Source organism: Pseudophryne corroboree, chromosome 8 (assembly GCF_028390025.1).
Source record: "Pseudophryne corroboree isolate aPseCor3 chromosome 8, aPseCor3.hap2, whole genome shotgun sequence".
NCBI classification, from domain to species: Eukaryota; Metazoa; Chordata; class Amphibia; order Anura; family Myobatrachidae; genus Pseudophryne; species Pseudophryne corroboree.
Window position 1 is genome coordinate 447793038 of NC_086451.1, and position 20377 is coordinate 447813414.

General features: G+C 51.2%; 1 protein-coding gene across 3 annotated transcripts in view; it reads right to left on the reverse strand.

The window, feature by feature from the left end:
• The window catches only part of LOC134949559 (H-2 class I histocompatibility antigen, Q9 alpha chain-like), a 342846-nt gene that overhangs the window by 139188 nt on the left and 183281 nt on the right, over positions 1–20377 (reverse strand). For all 3 annotated transcript variants that reach the window (XM_063938218.1, XM_063938217.1, XM_063938216.1), the window contains exon 4: positions 2359–2631. In XM_063938218.1, coding sequence (XP_063794288.1) covers positions 2359–2631 — 273 coding nt within the window. The remainder of the gene's footprint in view (positions 1–2358; positions 2632–20377) is intronic.

Below are 20377 nucleotides of genomic sequence, written 5' to 3' on the forward strand. Positions count from 1 at the left end.
CCTCCAGTCACATTTTCTAAACTGAGTCTGGTAGGAGGGGCATAGAGGGAAGAGCCAGCCCACACTCTCAAACTCTTTAAGTGCCAATGCTCCGGGTGGATCCGTCTATACGCCATGGTACTAATGTGTACCCCAGCATCCTCTTGGACGTATGAGAAATATATGTTCAGTAACATCACCACAATAATTGTGATTTTGTGTACATTTTAATTATGCACCACTTTTTTTTTTTTTCCACATAAAACAATAACATAAGGAATGTTAATAATAACAAAGAAACATTAATATGTCATGTATGTAAACTTTCAACATAAAAAAAATCTAATTTTGTTATCCTTCTTCCGCCTGCGATTGTGGATTCACCAGCGGAAGTAGCTGGTCTTGTTGTTCGATGCATCCTGTCAGTAGTCATGGTTAGCTCAATGTTATGTGTGGCTGATGTTAAATTGTGACATCAGAAACCTTTACGCAAAAAATGCGAAATTTTAAATCTCATTGCAAAATTTGCACCTTTTTTTGTAACATTAAATTAGTGTTGCAGATTTTCCGTTTGGGCGTGCTTTCGCAATTTTGCGATTGGTTGCAGTTTTTGCAAATTTGTACTTTTTACGATCCTTACTGAATTAGCCCCATAATCAGGTAACAAATGGTGAGGAAGCATGTTGAGATGCCAACCAGGGAGACCAAACCTTATCAAATGATTTAAAGGAATTGCGAATTATAGCGGTCATGTATTCCATTTTAAGAACATACAATAGTCAAGATAAAATCACCTGGATAGGGGAAGGTGTCTGATTTTTCCAGTCGGCAGCTATTTCGCAGGTGTTGAAATAATTTATTTAGGTGTTGGGTGAGGTTAGAAAGAGTCAAGAGGAGCAGTAAATATTGGGGATCAAAAGGAATAGTGGTTTCGAATAGGTGCGAGAGTAAAGTAGTAATCTCCCGCCAAATACTGGCGAGTTTCGGACAGAACCACCAGATATGCAAAAAAGTGCCCTCGTCTGCACACCCCTTCCAGCACCTGTCCTGTTACCCCTCTCTCCACCTCACCCTTATTACCATTCCTCCTCTTACTGACACCTGATGCAGCCCTACGTACTACTCACTTCCTCCAACCTCTCCTGTTACCCCTCTCTTCACCTCACCCTTATTAACATTCCTCCTCTTACTGACACCTGATGCAGCCCTACATACTACTCCTTTCCTCCAACCTCTCCTGTTACCCCTCTCTGCACCTCACCTTTATTACCATTCCTCCTCTTGCTGACACATGATGCAACCCTATGTACTACTCCCTACCCCCAACCTCTCCTGTTACCCCTCTCTGCACCTCACCTTTATTACCATTCCTCCTCTTGCTGACACATGATGCTTCCCTATGTACTACTCCCTTCCCCCAACCTCTCCTGTTACCCCTCTCTGCACCTCACCCTTATTACCATTCCTCCTCTTACTGATACATGATGCTTCCCTATGTACTACTCCCTTCCCCCAACCTCTCCTGTTACCCCTCTCTGCACCTCACCCTTATTACCATTCCTCCTCTTACTGACACATGATGCTTCCCTATGTACTACTCCCTTCCCCCAACCTCTCCTGTTACCCCTCTCTGCACCTCACCCTTATTACCATTCCTCCTCTTACTGACACATGATGCAACCCTACGTACTACTCCCTTCCCCCAACCTCTCCTGTTACCCCTCTCTGCACCTCACCCTTATTACCATTCCTGCTCTTACTGACACATGACGTAACCCTATGTACTACTCCCTTCCTCCACCCTCTCCTGTTACCCCTCTCTGCAGAGCACCATCACCTGACTCTTTCCTACAATTACAAATAAATGTGATGGGGGATATATGTGATTGGTATAAATAAAAAGTGGAAATGTTGTAATTAGGTAACCATAAAATTGGTGTTTCCAATATTAGGTGCTCTGGGCACCCGCCACACCTGTACAGATCCTAATACTGTAGCTCTCATCTGTGTAGGCCGGGGGCTCAGACACCACTCTGTCAGTATGCCAGACGCCCCCCCGGTTCTCTCCTCCATGCTGTGGGGATCCTTTCAATTTAGCACCAATAAGGCGGCTCCTTAGTATAAATCCAGACAGTAGTCCGTTACAGTAGGCAGGATATTCCAGAGGGAATTCTACTATGTATGTATGTATGTATGTATGTATGTATGTATAGTAAGTATGTATGTACAGTATGTATGACATGTTAATTTCAAAAGCTTGTTTAATATAATAGAAATAATACGGCAGATTATTATATTGTCACCAGTGATAACTGGTACAATACAGAATGTAAGTACTATGTATAATACACACGTGCCCCAGGTACAGCTGACACTCACCCCACAGGACAGTCAGTGGCTCCTCCAGGCTGCTGTGATCCACATAACAGGAGTAAGTGTCCTCATCCCTGAGAAAGACTTCCACGGAGACTCTGGTCTGATAGGTGCCGTCAGGATGGGGGAGGATCTTCTTAGCTTCATCTGAGGGAACCTCGTCTCTCCCGTTCCTCATCCACTTCACATCCACAGCTCGGGGGTGAAACCCGTACACCTGACAGTGAAGCTTTGTGACCTCGCCTGACCGGTGACCTGTGACCTTCACCTGTGGGCGAACTGAGAGGGAGAAAGAGAGACAGATGTTACAAAGAACGAACTACTGACTGTCACTCAGTGTTCCTCATGTGAGAGCGCTGTGTCTACATGTGATCCTGGGAGGATGGAGGCAGAGAGTACACTGACTGCAGCTCACTCACTCATTGGTGCGAGTCTCTCTCCTGCTTCCACTCACTCACTATGGGGCATATTTATCATTCTATACTGTATTTGTCACTATTTCCCTGGTTAGCCACAAATATTAGGTAACACCCAAATGAGATACCTGCTGCAATCCCTCCATTCCCGCAGCAGCAGCATATCCCATAGGTTTCTATAGGGGATGCGATGGTGCCCGATTTACAGATATCTGGAATGTGATGTATCTCCTATATATTAGGCCAGATCTCTGACTTTGTGACTCATTTGCTAACGCTGGGCGGCGTCACAACGCTGCGCGGAGTGACAGATCTGGCCTAATATATAGGTTACAGACAGTTACAGACACCACACAAACCGCCATCACCCCGCCTCAAATTACCACCCCGACCGAGGAGACTGACCCCCCTGCACAGCCCCGTCCTCCTCACCCATCCGTCTCACATGAGCGGGTGATCAGCGGCGTGTGGTGCCGGGAGCCGGCCTTCTCCTCCCCTCTCCCGGCCTGGCTGCTACTGTGTGTAAGATGGGCATCGTGCAGGAGGAGGCGGCAGCCACCGCTGAGGAGAGCAGAGCGCACAGCAATAGCAGGTAACCCCCACACAGAGGCCTGTGGCCTATCGCCATACATGCACCCCCGGCCCTGCAGCTGAGCGAGGGGAGCGCCCGGCTCTGGCGTCGGCCCTGCACAATGAGCTGCCTCCTCTTTCTCTGCTGGGTGTCAGTGACTCGCCGGGGAAGTGTCCCATCCAGCTGCACCCGGATCGCCCGTGCTTTGAATCAGCCAGGGTCACTGCTACTGCCGCCCACACACATGCAATGTCCCTGCTGCTGACACAATGGCTGGGCAGGGGACCCTGGCACTAGATGAGGATGGCCATTATATGTATCCTGCAGCTAGGGGGACATTGTTACATGTGGGGTCATACATGGCCGTGTACATGTGTGTGTGTATGTAGGGCAGTACTCTCTGTGGTACAATGTTATATATTATATCTCCACTCCCATCCGCAGCACACACGCACCCACCCCTCCCCCACCCGCACCACCTCTGGACCCCCTACCCCACCCCACTTGCGGCAACCCCCGCACCCGCCCTTCCACCAACTGCAGCATCTCCAGACCTCCTCCCCCATCCGCCACACCCATGTCCCTCCCCCTCCCACGGTACCACCTACCCCACACGCGGCACCCCTGCATCCGCCACTTCCCCACCACAGCGCTTCCGGAACCCCTCCCCTATCCCCAACAGCCCCGCACCTACCCCATCCACGGCACCCCCGCACCCGCCCCTCCACCAACCGCAATGTCTCCAGACCTCTTCCCCATCCGCTGCGCCCACGTCCCTCCCCCACCCGCGCCACCTCCAGACCCCCTACCCCACCCGTGGCACCCCCGCAACCACCCCTCCACCAACTGCAGCGTCACCAGACCCCCTCCACCATCCGCAGACCCTCCCTCCCCATCTTTACCATCGGTCACCCCTTAACCACTAACATAACTAGGAATGCAGGTAATACTCCATCTCCTACATAATAGCCCAGAGTAACTGTGTGGCTAACGCTGGGCATGGCTAGGAGCTCTCATTGGGTTAGCACCAGGGTAAATCCTCCCCCTGGTGATGTCAGTGGTCACTTCACCAACTTGGTATTAGCAGCAGTGTCGGATAGCGCTGCTGTGGCTGTGTGTAGGGCCCGCGCCTCCGCCACCAGAGTAACATGCACGTGTTGTGGCGCTCTGGACCACCGTTTAGCCTCTGCCAACCTGCTCACGCTGCCCGGAAGCCGTGCCATGGAGGCTTAGCTGCATGCCATGCTACAGCACCAAGGAGAGGGGGCGTCTCCACACAGGAGACTACCGGCTGGACATCAGTGAGTAATGCAGCTGCATCAGCGGAGGGCTGCTGCTCTCCCCTTTCCTGCCGTGCAAAACACATGACCCGGCTCTGCGCTACCTGTCTCCGGCAGAGCTTTGCTGCTGTGTCCCGGCTCTGGCGGTCAGGACCTTGCGGAGCCATGTGTCACCTATGCTGTGCCTGTGTCCCCTATACTGTCACCTCTGCGGTGCCCCAGCTGGATACACCTCATGCAATTCTGCACCTCCCACAACCGCAGCACCACCGCACCTCATCCACCTGCGGTGGCTCCGGTCTACCTCCCCCACCGCGGAACCCTCTCATCTGCCTATCCCCCAACCACGCAACCCCCGTACCCGGCCCTTCCCCACCCACTGCACCCCCTCAACCACCCCTACCCCACCTGCGGCACCCCCGTAACCCCCCACCACGGTGGCTCAGGACTCTCTCCCTCACTCGCCGCACCCCAGGACACCCTCCCCCCATCCACGTCTATCCCGCACCCTACACTCCCCCATCCACAGCACCTCCGGCCTCCTCCCCCATCCGCACCCCCTTCACCCGCAGCATCTACAGACACATTACTCCATCCGCAATCCCCCTTTCCCCCGCTCGAAGCATTCCCGCAACCGCCCCTCCCCCACCCGCAACACCCCTGGCCCCCATCCTTGTCTTCCCCACACCCTCACCCACAGCACCTACCAGGTGATTCATCATGCCCTGCGTGCGCTGTTCACACAGTCGCAAGGGGCTACGGCCCCTTAAACATCACACGCCCTTTGTCCGCGCAATATTTAACCAATCACACAATTATGTTTGGAGGTAATACTCCATATAATCAACATATTGCACGCCCAAAGGTCGTGCAAGGCTTATGGGGGCGTAGCCCCTAGCGACGGTGTGAAGAGTGCCGATAGGGCGCAATGAGCCACTTAGTTCTGGATATTGAACCCCGCAGGTACCGTCATCTAAAGATGGCAGTAGCCCATTGTAGCCTATGGGCTACACCACAATTGTAGGCAACACACGGTTCCTCCAGAACCTTCCCTGTGCAGCGCAGACAGAGCTTAATGTGCATGCGCAGACAACCTGGAAGCCCTCCTAGCACATCGCCCCTGTCCCTGCCTGTGCTGCAAGATACATCAGCATAATTTGATCACATATTGCAACGCGATTCTGGGCGGTAAAATCTCGTCCAGATCGCAGCGTTTTTTCACACACACCCATAAAATGGCCAGTTTCCGCCCAGAAACACCCACTTCCTGTCAATCACATTACGATCACCAGAACAAAGAAAAATCCTCGTAATGCCGTAAGTAAAATACCTAACTTTTGAGTAAAATAACTAACCGCATGCGGTCTGCGAACCTTGCGCATGCACAGTAAGCGACTAATCGCAATATAGCGAAACTCAGCAACGAGCTAACAACTCGGAATGAGGGCCAATGTCTCTCACCGCCCCTGTTCTCTATCCTGTGACTGGATGTATCCTCTGTACTCTGCTTCCCACTGACTCACTCACACTGTCTCTCACCTCCCCTGTTCTCTATCCTGTGACTGGATGTATCCTCTGTACTCTGCTTCCCACTCACTCACTATGTCTCTCACCGCCCCTGCTCTCTATCCTGTGACTGGATGCATCCTCTGTACTCTGCTTCCCACTCAGTCACTCACAATGTCTCTCACCTCCCCTGTTCTCTATCCTGTGACTGGATGTATCCTCTGTACTCTGCTTCCCACTCACTCACAATGTCTCTCACCTCCCCTGCTCTCTATCCTGTGACTGGATGTATCCTCTGTACTCTGCTTCCCACTGACTCACTCACAATGTCTCTCACCTCTCCTGCTCTCTATCCTGTGACTGGATGCATCCTCTGTACTCTGCTTCCCACTCAGTCACTCACTATGTCTCTCACCACCCCTGCTCTCTATCCTGTGACTGGATGCATCCTCTGTACTCTGCTGCCCACTCACTCACAATGTCTCTCACCTCCCCTGTTCTCTATCCTGTGACTGGATGTATCCTCTGTACTCTGCTTCCCACTCACTCACTCACAATGTCTCTCACCTCCCCTGCTCTCTATCCTGTGACTGGATGCATCCTCTGTACTCTGCTTCCCACTCAGTCACTCACAATGTCTCTCACCTCCCCTGCTCTCTATCCTGTGACTGGATGCATCCTCTGTACTCTGCTTCCCACTCACTCACTCACAATGTCTCTCACCGCCCCTGCTCTCTATCCTGTGACTGGATGCATCCTCTGTACTCTGCTGCCCACTCACTCACAATGTCTCTCACCTCCCCCGCTCTCTATCCTGTGACTGGATACACCCTCTGTACTCTGCTTCCCACTCACTCACTCACAATGTCTCTCACCGCCCCTGTTCTCTATCCTGTGACTGGATGCATCCTCTGTACTCTGCTTCCCACTCAGTCACAATGTCTCTCACCTCCCCTGTTCTCTATCCTGTGACTGGATGTATCCTCTGTACTCTGCTTCCCACTCACTCACTCACTTACTCACTCACTCACAATGTCTCTCACCGTTCCTGCTCTCTATCCTGTGACTGGATATATCCTCTGTACTCTGCTTCCCACTCAGTCACTCACTCACAATGTCTCTCACCTCCCCTGCTCTCTATCCTGTGACTGGATATATCCTCTGTACTCTGCTTCCCACTCAGTCACAATGTCTCTCACCTCCCCTGTTCTCTATCCTGTGACTGGATATATACTCTGTACTCTGCTTCCCACTCAGTCACTCACTATGTCTCTCACCTACCCTGTTCTCTATCCTGTGACTGGATGTATCCTCTGTACTCTGCTTCCCACTCACTCACTCACTCACAATGTCTCTCACCTCCCCTGTTCTCTATCCTGTGACTGGATGCATCCTCTGTACTCTGCTTCCCACTCAGTCACTCACAATGTCTCTCACCTCCCCTGTTCTCTATCCTGTGACTGGATGCATCCTCTGTACTCTGCTTCCCACTCAGTCACTCACTATGTCTCTCACCTCCCCTGTTCTCTATCCTGTGACTGGATGTATCCTCTGTACTCTGCTTCCCACTCACTCACTCACTCACTCACAATGTCTCTCACCTCCCCTGTTCTCTATCCTGTGACTGGATGCATCCTCTGTACTCTGCTTCCCACTCAGTCACTCACTATGTCTCTCACCTCCCCTGTTCTCTATCCTGTGACTGGATGTATCCTCTGTACTCTGCTTCCCACTCACTCACTCACTCACTCACAATGTCTCTCACCTCCCCTGTTCTCTATCCTGTGACTGGATGCATCCTCTGTACTCTGCTTCCCACTCAGTCACTCACTATGTCTCTCACCTCCCCTGTTCTCTATCCTGTGACTGGATGCATCCTCTGTACTCTGCTTCCCACTCAGTCACTCACTATGTCTCTCACCTCCCCTGTTCTCTATCCTGTGACTGGATGCATCCTCTGTACTCTGCTTCCCACTCAGTCACTCACAATGTCTCTCACCTCCCCTGTTCTCTATCCTGTGACTGGATGCATCCTCTGTACTCTGCTTCCCACTCAGTCACTCACAATGTCTCTCACCTCCCCTGTACTCTGCTTCCCACTCAATCACTCACAATGTCTCTCACCTCCCCTGCTCTCTATCCTGTGACTGGATGCATCCTCTGTACTCTGCTTCCCACTCAGTCACTCACAATGTCTCTCACCTCCCCTGCTCTCTATCCTGTGACTGGATGCATCCTCTGTACTCAGCTCCCACTCAGTCACTCACAATGTCTCTCACCTCCCCTGCTCTCTATCCTGTGACTGGATGCATCCTCTGTACTCAGCTCCCACTCAGTCACTCACAATGTCTCTCACCTCCCCTGCTCTCTATCCTGTGACTGGATGTATCCACTGTACTCTGCTTCCCACTCACTCACTCACAATGTCTCTCACCTCCCCTGCTCTCTATCCTGTGACTGGATGTATCCTCTGTACTCTGCTTCCCACTCACTCACTCACAATGTCTCTCACCTCCCCTGCTCTCTATCCTGTGACTGGATGCGTCCTCTGTACTCTGCTTCCCACTCAATCAGTCACACTGTCTCTCACCTCCCCTGCTCTCTATCCTGTGACTGGATGCACCCTCTGTACTCTGCTTCCCACTCACTCACAATGTCTCTCACCTTCCCTGCTCTCTATCCTGTGACTGGATGCATCCTCTGTACTCAGCTCCCACTCAGTCACTCACAATGTCTCTCACCTCCCCTGCTCTCTATCCTGTGACTGGATGCATCCTCTGTACTCAGCTCCCACTCAGTCACTCACAATGTCTCTCACCTCCCCTGCTCTCTATCCTGTGACTGGATGTATCCTCTGTACTCTGCTTCCCACTCAGTCACTCACAATGTCTCTCACCTCCCCTGCTCTCTATCCTGTGACTGGATGCATCCTCTGTACTCTGCTTCCCACTCACTCACAATGTCTCTCACCTCCCCTGCTCTCTATCCTGTGACTGGATGTATCCTCTGTACTCTGCTTCCCACTCACTCACTCACAATGTCTCTCACCTCCCCTGCTCTCTATCCTGTGACTGGATGCATCCTCTGTACTCTGCTTCCCACTCACTCACAATGTCTCTCACCTCCCCTGCTCTCTATCCTGTGACTGGATACATCCTCTGTACTCTGCTTCACCCTCAGTCACTCACAATTTCTCTCACCTCCCCTGTTCTCTATCCTGTGACTGGATACATCCTCTGTACTCTGCTTCACCCTCAGTCACTCACAATTTCTCTCACCTCCCCTGTTCTCTATCCTGTGACTGGATGCATCCTCTGTACTCTGCTTCCCACTCACTCACTATGGGGTATATGCAATTGCGGTCGAATTCGCGGCAATTATCGCCGTTTTTTAATTCGACCAAATTCGCCAGGTGAATCCCGGCAGGTGCCTGCCGGGATTCACCATATTCAATGAAAAACGGATTCGCCAGAATCGCGGGCAAAAATCGGCCGATTTTGCCGCGATTTTAAAAAACGGGAAAAAAACGTGAAAAACCCGGAAAAAAAAAAATGGCGTGGGGTCCCCCCTCCAAAGCATAACCAGCCTCGGGCTCTTTGAGCTGGTCCTGGTTCTAAAAATGCAGGGGAAAAATTGGCCAGGGATCCCCTGTATTTTTAAAACCAGCACCGGGCTCTGCGCCTGATGCTGGTGCCAAAAATACGGGGGACAAAAAGACTAGGGGTCCCCCGTATTTTTAACACCAGCATCGGGCTCCACTAGCTGGACAGATAATGCCACAGCCGGGGGTCACTTTTATGCCGTGCCCTGCGGCCGTGGCATTAAATATCCAACTAGTCACCCCTGGCCGGGGTACCCTGGGGGAGTGGGGACCCCTTCAATCAAGGGGTCCCCCCCCCCCAGCCACCCAAGGGCCAGGGGTGAAGCCCGAGGCTGTCCCCCCCCATCCAATGGGCTGCGGATGGGGGGGCTGATAGCCTTTGTGAAAATTAAAAGATATTGTTTTTTCCAGTAGTACTACAAGTCCCAGCAAGCCTCCCCCGCAAGCTGGTACTTGGAGAACCACAAGTACCAGCATGCGGGAGAAAAACGGGCCCGCTGGTACCTGTAGTACTACTGGGGAAAAAATACCCAAATAAAAACAGGACACAGACACCTTTGACAGTAAAACTTTATTACACACTACCGACACACACATACTTACCTATGTTGACACGCCGACTGCCACGGTCTCCGACGATCCGAGGGTACCTGTGAAAAAATGGTACTCACCTTCCAGCGTCCAGAGGTACATCCAGGTCCAGAGAGTAATCCACGTACTTGGCAAAAAAAAAAAACGAACACCGATCCAGCGGACTAATGAAAGGGGTCCAATGCTTTCACATTAGACTCCTTTCCCCGAATGCCGGGACATCACGTGACTCCTGTCACTGATGTCCCTTCAGCCAATCAGGAAGCGCTACTGCCGTGGCGCTCACCTGATTGGCTGAGCGCTGTCTGTACTGTGACAGCGCATCGCAAAGCCGCTCCATTACTTTCAATGGTGGGAACTTTGCGGGTAGCGGTGGGGTCACCCGCCGGTCAGCCGCTGACCGGCGGGTGACCTTACCGCTAGCCGCTAAGTTCCCACCATTGAATATAATGGAGGGAGCTGTGCGATGCGCTGTCACAGTACAGACAGCGCTCAGCCAATCAGGTGAGCGCAACGAAGTTGCGCTTCCTGATTGGCTTAGAGACCTTTGTGTGACAGCTGTCACTGACAGGTCTCATTCGTGGAAAGGTGTCCCATGTGTCAGCATGGGACCCCTTTCAGTCCGGTGGTCGGGTATTTGCGGTTTGTTTTTTTGCCAAGTACGTGGATTTATCTCTGGACCATGGCTGAGGTGAGTATATTGAACTTTTTTTTTCAGGTATCCGTGGATTCTACATGGAGAAGAGGACCGATGTCGGCGTGTGAACATAGGTAAGTATGTGTGTGTCGACGTATGAAATAAAGTTTTACTGTCGACGGTGTGTGTGTCCTGTTTTTATTTGGGTATTTTTTCCCCAGTAGTACTACAGGTACCAGCGGGCCCGTTTTTCTCCCGCATGCTGGTACTTGTGGTTCTCCAAGTACCAACTTGCGGGGGAGGCTTGCTGGGACTTGTAGTACTACTGGAAAAAACAATATCTTTTTATTATCACAAAAGGCTATCAGCCCTCCCATCCGCAGCCCATTGGATGGGGGGGGGACAGCCTCGGGCTTCACCCCTGGCCCTTGGGTGGCTGGGGGGGGGGGGTGACCCCTTGATTGAAGGGGTCCCCACTCCCCCAGGGTACCCCGGCCAGGGGTGACTAGTTGGATATTTAATGCCACGGCCGCAGGGCACGGCATAAAAGTGACCCCCGGCTGTGGCATTATCTGTCCAGCTAGTGGAGCCCGATGCTGGTGTTAAAAATACGGGGGACCCCTACTCTTTTTGTCCCCCGTATTTTTGGCACCAGCACCAGGCGCAGAGCCCGGTGCTGGTTTTAAAAATACGGGGGATCCCCTGTTAATTTTTTCCCCGCATTTTTAGAACCAGGACCAGCTCAATGAGCCCGAGGCTGGTTATGCTTTGGAGGGGGGACCCCACGCCATTTTTTTTAATGATTTTACCCTTCCAGCATAAAAAAAAATAAAATAAATAATATTTTAAAAAATATATAAATAATATTTGTGCCTCCCAAAAAAAAAAAGTACCTAATCCCTTCTAATATAAATAGATCTGCTTGCTATTCCCAAAAAAAAAAACACCAAAAAAAACATGTTTAAATTTTTTTTATTTGTTTTCACCCTCCAAAGTGTGGCGGATTGAAAATGACGAATTTGCTGTCTAAAAGCACTGCTGTCGAATTTCCAAACTTGAATTGAATATGCTTTGGTCGAATTGCAGCACTTGTATCATTGCAGAAAAGTCGAATTTGCAAAAATTCGAATTTCAAAAAGTCGAATTTTGAAGTCCGTTTTTTGGTCGGAAAGCACTGAATTGCATAGGGGAATTTTTTTTTTTGGTCGAAAATGACCCGAAATTCGACAATTTCGGGAATTCGACCGCAATTGCATATACCCTATGTCTCTCACCTCCCCTGTTCTCTATCCTGTGACTGGATGCATCCTCTGTACTCTGCTGCCCACTCAGTCACTCACAATGTCTCTCACCTCCCCTGTTCTCTATCCTGTGACTGGATGCATCCTCTGTACTCTGCTTCCCACTCACTCACAATGTCTCTCACCGCCCCTGCTCTCTATCCTGTGACTGGATGCATCCTCTGTACTCTGCTGCCCACTCAGTCACTCACAATGTCTCTCACCTCCCCTGTTCTCTATCCTGTGACTGGATGCATCCTCTGTACTCTGCTTCCCACTCACTCACAATGTCTCTCACCTCCCCTGCTCTCTATCCTGTGACTGGATGCATCCTCTGTACTCTGCTTCCCACTCAGTCACTCTCACTGTCTCTCACCTCTCCTGCTCTCTATCCTGTGACTGGATGTATCCTCTGTACTCTGCTTCCCACTCAGTCACTCACACTGTCTCTCACCGCCCCTGTTCTCTATCCTGTGACTGGATGCATCCTCTGTACTCTGCTGCCCACTCACTCACTCACAATGTCTCTCACCTCCCCTGTTCTCTATCCTGTGACTGGATGCATCCTCTGTACTCTGCTTCCCACTCACTCACAATGTCTCTCACCTCCCCTGTTCTCTATCCTGTGACTGGATGCATCCTCTGTACTCTGCTTCCCACTCACTCACACTGTCTCTCACCTCCCCTGCTCTCTATCCTGTGACTGGATGCATCCTCTGTACTCTGCTTCCACTCACTCACTCACAATGTCTCTCACCTCCCCTGCTCTCTATCCTGTGACTGGATGCATCCTCTGTACTCTGCTTCCCACTCAGTCACTCACACTGTCTCTCACCTCCCCTGCTCTCTATCCTGTGACTGGATGCATCCTCTGTACTCTGCTTCCCACTCACTCACTCACAATGTCTCTCACCTCCCCTGCTCTCTATCCTGTGACTGGATGCATCCTCTGTACTCTGCTTCCCACTCACTCACAATGTCTCTCACCTCCCCTGTTCTCTATCCTGTGACTGGATGCATCCTCTGTACTCTGCTTCCCACTCACTCACTCACTCACACTGTCTCTCACCTCCCCTGTTCTCTATCCTGTGACTGGATACATCCTCTGTACTCTGCTTCCCACTCACTCACTCACAATGTCTCTCACCGCCCCTGCTCTCTATCCTGTGACTGGATGTATCCTCTGTACTCTGCTTCCCACTCACTCACTCACAATGTCTCTCACCGCCCCTGCTCTCTATCCTGTGACTGGATGTATCCTCTGTACTCTGCTTCCCACTCAGTCACTCACAATGTCTCTCACCTCCCCTGTTCTCTATCCTGTGACTGGATGCATCCTCTGTACTCTGCTTCCCACTCACTCACTCACTCACACGGTCTCTCACCTCCCCTGTTCTCTATCCTGTGACTGGATACATCCTCTGTACTCTGCTTCCCACTCACTCACTCACACTGTCTCTCACCGCCCCTGCTCTCTATCCTGTGACTGGACGTATCCTCTGTACTCTGCTTCCCACTCACTCACTCACAATGTCTCTCACCTCCCCTGCTCTCTATCCTGTGACTGGATGCATCCTCTGTACTCTGCTTCCCACTCAGTCACTCACAATGTCTCTCACATCCCCTGTTCTCTATCCTGTGACTGGATGTATCCTCTGTACTCTGCTTCCCACCCAGTCACTCACAATGTCTCTCACCTCCCCTGTTCTCTATCCTGTGACTGGATGCATCCTCTGTACTCTGCTTCCCACTCACTCACACTGTCTCTCACCTCCCCTGCTCTCTATCCTGTGACTGGATGCATCCTCTGTACTCTGCTTCCCACTCAGTCACTCACAATGTCTCTCACCTACCCTGCTCTCTATCCTGTGACTGGATACATCCTCTGTACTGTGCTTCCCACTCAGTAACTCACAATGTCTCTCACCTCCCCTGTTCTCTATCCTGTGACTGGATGCATCCTCTGTACTCTGCTTCCCACTCACTCACTCACAATGTCTCTCACCGCCCCTGCTCTCTATCCTGTGACTGGATGCATCCTCTGTACTCTGCTTCCCACTCAGTCACTCACAATGTCTCTCACCTCCCCTGCTCTCTATCCTGTGACTGGATGCATCCTCTGTACTCTGCTTCCCACTCACTCACAATGTCTCTCACCTCCCCTGCTCTCTATCCTGTGACTAGATGTATCCTCTGTACTCTGCTTCCCACGCAGTCACTCACAATGTCTCTCACCTCCCCTGTTCTCTATCCTGTGACTGGATGCATCCTCTGTACTCTGCTTCCCACTCAGTCACTCACAATGTCTCTCACCTCCCCTGTTCTCTATCCTGTGACTGGATGCATCCTCTGTACTCTGCTTCCCACTCACTCAGTCACACTGTCTCTCACCTCCCCTGTTCTCTATCCTGTGACTGGATATATCCTCTGTACTCTGCTTCCCACTCAGTCACTCACAATGTCTCTCACCTCCCCTGTTCTCTATCCTGTGACTGGATGCATCCTCTGTACTCTGCTTCCCACTCACTCAGTCACAATGTCTCTCACCTCCCCTGCTCTCTATCCTGTGACTGGATGCATCCTCTGTACTCTGCTTCCCACTCAGTCACTCACTATGTCTCTCACCTCCCCTGTTCTCTATCCTGTGACTGGATGTATCCTCTGTACTCTGCTTCCCACTCACTCACTCACTCACTCACTCACTCACAATGTCTCTCACCTCCCCTGTTCTCTATCCTGTGACTGGATGCATCCTCTGTACTCTGCTTCCCACTCAGTCACTCACTATGTCTCTCACCTCCCCTGTTCTCTATCCTGTGACTGGATGTATCCTCTGTACTCTGCTTCCCACTCACTCACTCACTCACTCACTCACTCACTCACAATGTCTCTCACCTCCCCTGCTCTCTATCCTGTGACTGGATGCATCCTCTGTACTCTGCTTCCCACTCAGTCACTCACTATGTCTCTCACCTCCCCTGTTCTCTATCCTGTGACTGGATGCATCCTCTGTACTCTGCTTCCCACTCAGTCACTCACTATGTCTCTCACCTCCCCTGTTCTCTATCCTGTGACTGGATGCATCCTCTGTACTCTGCTTCCCACTCAGTCACTCACAATGTCTCTCACCTCCCCTGTTCTCTATCCTGTGACTGGATGCATCCTCTGTACTCTGCTTCCCACTCAGTCACTCACAATGTCTCTCACCTCCCCTGTACTCTGCTTCCCACTCAATCACTCACAATGTCTCTCACCTCCCCTGCTCTCTATCCTGTGACTGGATGCATCCTCTGTACTCTGCTTCCCACTCAGTCACTCACAATGTCTCTCACCTCCCCTGCTCTCTATCCTGTGACTGGATGCATCCTCTGTACTCAGCTCCCACTCAGTCACTCACAATGTCTCTCACCTCCCCTGCTCTCTATCCTGTGACTGGATGCATCCTCTGTACTCAGCTCCCACTCAGTCACTCACAATGTCTCTCACCTCCCCTGCTCTCTATCCTGTGACTGGATGTATCCACTGTACTCTGCTTCCCACTCACTCACTCACAATGTCTCTCACCTCCCCTGCTCTCTATCCTGTGACTGGATGTATCCTCTGTACTCTGCTTCCCACTCACTCACTCACAATGTCTCTCACCTCCCCTGCTCTCTATCCTGTGACTGGATGCGTCCTCTGTACTCTGCTTCCCACTCAATCAGTCACACTGTCTCTCACCTCCCCTGCTCTCTATCCTGTGACTGGATGCACCCTCTGTACTCTGCTTCCCACTCACTCACAATGTCTCTCACCTTCCCTGCTCTCTATCCTGTGACTGGATGCATCCTCTGTACTCAGCTCCCACTCAGTCACTCACAATGTCTCTCACCTCCCCTGCTCTCTATCCTGTGACTGGATGCATCCTCTGTACTCAGCTCCCACTCAGTCACTCACAATGTCTCTCACCTCCCCTGCTCTCTATCCTGTGACTGGATGTATCCTCTGTACTCTGCTTCCCACTCAGTCACTCACAATGTCTCTCACCTCCCCTGCTCTCTATCCTGTGACTGGATGCATCCTCTGTACTCTGCTTCCCACTCACTCACAATGTCTCTCACCTCCCCTGCTCTCTATCCTGTGACTGGATGTATCCTCTGTACTCTGCTTCCCACTCACTCACTCACAATGTCTCTCACCTCCCCTGCTCTCTATCCTGTGACTGGATGCATCCTCTGTACTCTGCTTCCCACTCACTCACAATGTCTCTCACCTCCCCTGCTCTCTATCCTGTGACTGGATACATCCTCTGTACTCTGCTTCACCCTCAGTCACTCACAATTTCTCTCACCTCCCCTGTTCTCTATCCTGTGACTGGATGCATCCTCTGTACTCTGCTTCCCACTCACTCACTATGGGGTATATGCAATTGCGGTCGAATTCGCGGCAATTATCGCCGTTTTTTAATTCGACCAAATTCGCCAGGTGAATCCCGGCAGGTGCCTGCCGGGATTCACCATATTCAATGAAAAACGGATTCGCCAGAATCGCGGGCAAAAATCGGCCGATTTTGCCGCGATTTTAAAAAACGGGAAAAAAACGTGAAAAACCCGGAAAAAAAAAATGGCGTGGGGTCCCCCCTCCAAAGCATAACCAGCCTCGGGCTCTTTGAGCTGGTCCTGGTTCTAAAAATGCAGGGGAAAAATTGGCCAGGGATCCCCCGTATTTTTAAAACCAGCACCGGGCTCTGCGCCTGATGCTGGTGCCAAAAATACGGGGGACAAAAAGACTAGGGGTCCCCCGTATTTTTAACACCAGCATCGGGCTCCACTAGCTGGACAGATAATGCCACAGCCGGGGGTCACTTTTATGCCGTGCCCTGCGGCCGTGGCATTAAATATCCAACTAGTCACCCCTGGCCGGGGTACCCTGGGGGAGTGGGGACCCCTTCAATCAAGGGGTCCCCCCCCCCCCCAGCCACCCAAGGGCCAGGGGTGAAGCCCGAGGCTGTCCCCCCCCCATCCAATGGGCTGCGGATGGGGGGGCTGATAGCCTTTGTGAAAATTAAAAGATATTGTTTTTTCCAGTAGTACTACAAGTCCCAGCAAGCCTCCCCCGCAAGCTGGTACTTGGAGAACCACAAGTACCAGCATGCGGGAGAAAAACGGGCCCGCTGGTACCTGTAGTACTACTGGGGAAAAAATACCCAAATAAAAACAGGACACAGACACCTTTGACAGTAAAACTTTATTACACACTACCGACACACACATACTTATCTATGTTGACACGCCGACTGCCACGGTCTCCGACGATCCGAGGGTACCTGTGAAAAAATGGTACTCACCTTCCAGCGTCCAGAGGTACATCCAGGTCCAGAGAGTAATCCACGTACTTGGCAAAAAAAAAAAACGAACACCGATCCAGCGGACTAATGAAAGGGGTCCAATGCTTTCACATTAGACTCCTTTCCCCGAATGCCGGGACATCACGTGACTCCTGTCACTGATGTCCCTTCAGCCAATCAGGAAGCGCTACTGCCGTGGCGCTCACCTGATTGGCTGAGCGCTGTCTGTACTGTGACAGCGCATCGCAAAGCCGCTCCATTACTTTCAATGGTGGGAACTTTGCGGGTAGCGGTGGGGTCACCCGCCGGTCAGCCGCTGACCGGCGGGTGACCTTACCGCTAGCCGCTAAGTTCCCACCATTGAATATAATGGAGGGAGCTGTGCGATGCGCTGTCACAGTACAGACAGCGCTCAGCCAATCAGGTGAGCGCAACGAAGTTGCGCTTCCTGATTGGCTTAGAGACCTTTGTGTGACAGCTGTCACTGACAGGTCTCATTCGTGGAAAGGTGTCCCATGTGTCAGCATGGGACCCCTTTCAGTCCGGTGGTCGGGTATTTGCGGTTTGTTTTTTTGCCAAGTACGTGGATTTATCTCTGGACCATGGCTGAGGTGAGTATATTGAACTTTTTTTTTCAGGTATCCGTGGATTCTACATGGAGAAGAGGACCGATGTCGGCGTGTGAACATAGGTAAGTATGTGTGTGTCGACGTATGAAATAAAGTTTTACTGTCGACGGTGTGTGTGTCCTGTTTTTATTTGGGTATTTTTTCCCCAGTAGTACTACAGGTACCAGCGGGCCCGTTTTTCTCCCGCATGCTGGTACTTGTGGTTCTCCAAGTACCAACTTGCGGGGGAGGCTTGCTGGGACTTGTAGTACTACTGGAAAAAACAATATCTTTTTATTATCACAAAGGCTATCAGCCCCCCCATCCGCAGCCCATTGGATGGGGGGGGGACAGCCTCGGGCTTCACCCCTGGCCCTTGGGTGGCTGGGGGGGGGGGTGACCCCTTGATTGAAGGGGTCCCCACTCCCCCAGGGTACCCCGGCCAGGGGTGACTAGTTGGATATTTAATGCCACGGCCGCAGGGCACGGCATAAAAGTGACCCCCGGCTGTGGCATTATCTGTCCAGCTAGTGGAGCCCGATGCTGGTGTTAAAAATACGGGGGACCCCTACTCTTTTTGTCCCCCGTATTTTTGGCACCAGCACCAGGCGCAGAGCCCGGTGCTGGTTTTAAAAATACGGGGGATCCCCTGTTAATTTTTTCCCCGCATTTTTAGAACCAGGACCAGCTCAATGAGCCCGAGGCTGGTTATGCTTTGGAGGGGGGACCCCACGCCATTTTTTTTAATGATTTTACCCTTCCAGCATAAAAAAAAATAAAATAAAATAAATAATATTTTAAAAAATATATAAATAATATTTGTGCCTCCCAAAAAAAAAAAGTACCTAATCCCTTCTAATATAAATAGATCTGCTATTCCCAAAAAAAAAAACACCAAAAAAAACATGTTTAAATTTTTTTTATTTGTTTTCACCCTCCAAAGTGTGGCGGATTGAAAATGACGAATTTGCTGTCTAAAAGCACTGCTGTCGAATTTCCAAACTTGAATTGAATATGCTTTGGTCGAATTGCAGCACTTGTATCATTGCAGAAAAGTCGAATTTGCAAAAATTCGAATTTCAAAAAGTCGAATTTTGAAGTCCGTTTTTTGGTCGGAAAGCACTGAATTGCATAGGGGAATTTTTTTTTTTGGTCGAAAATGACCCGAAATTCGACAATTTCGGGAATTCGACCGCAATTGCATATACCCCTATGTCTCTCACCTCCCCTGTTCTCTATCCTGTGACTGGATGCATCCTCTGTACTCTGCTGCCCACTCAGTCACTCACAATGTCTCTCACCTCCCCTGTTCTCTATCCTGTGACTGGATGCATCCTCTGTACTCTGCTTCCCACTCACTCACTCACTCACAATGTCTCTCACCGCCCCTGCTCTCTATCCTGTGACTGGATGCATCCTCTGTACTCTGCTGCCCACTCAGTCACTCACAATGTCTCTCACCTCCCCTGTTCTCTATCCTGTGACTGGATGCATCCTCTGTACTCTGCTTCCCACTCACTCACAATGTCTCTCACCTCCCCTGCTCTCTATCCTGTGACTGGATGCATCCTCTGTACTCTGCTTCCCACTCAGTCACTCTCACTGTCTCTCACCTCTCCTGCTCTCTATCCTGTGACTGGATGTATCCTCTGTACTCTGCTTCCCACTCAGTCACTCACACTGTCTCTCACCGCCCCTGTTCTCTATCCTGTGACTGGATGCATCCTCTGTACTCTGCTGCCCACTCACTCACTCACAATGTCTCTCACCTCCCCTGTTCTCTATCCTGTGACTGGATGCATCCTCTGTACTCTGCTTCCCACTCACTCACAATGTCTCTCACCTCCCCTGTTCTCTATCCTGTGACTGGATGCATCCTCTGTACTCTGCTTCCCACTCACTCACACTGTCTCTCACCTCCCCTGCTCTCTATCCTGTGACTGGATGCATCCTCTGTACTCTGCTTCCACTCACTCACTCACAATGTCTCTCACCTCCCCTGCTCTCTATCCTGTGACTGGATGCATCCTCTGTACTCTGCTTCCCACTCAGTCACTCACACTGTCTCTCACCTCCCCTGCTCTCTATCCTGTGACTGGATGCATCCTCTGTACTCTGCTTCCCACTCACTCACTCACAATGTCTCTCACCTCCCCTGCTCTCTATCCTGTGACTGGATGCATCCTCTGTACTCTGCTTCCCACTCACT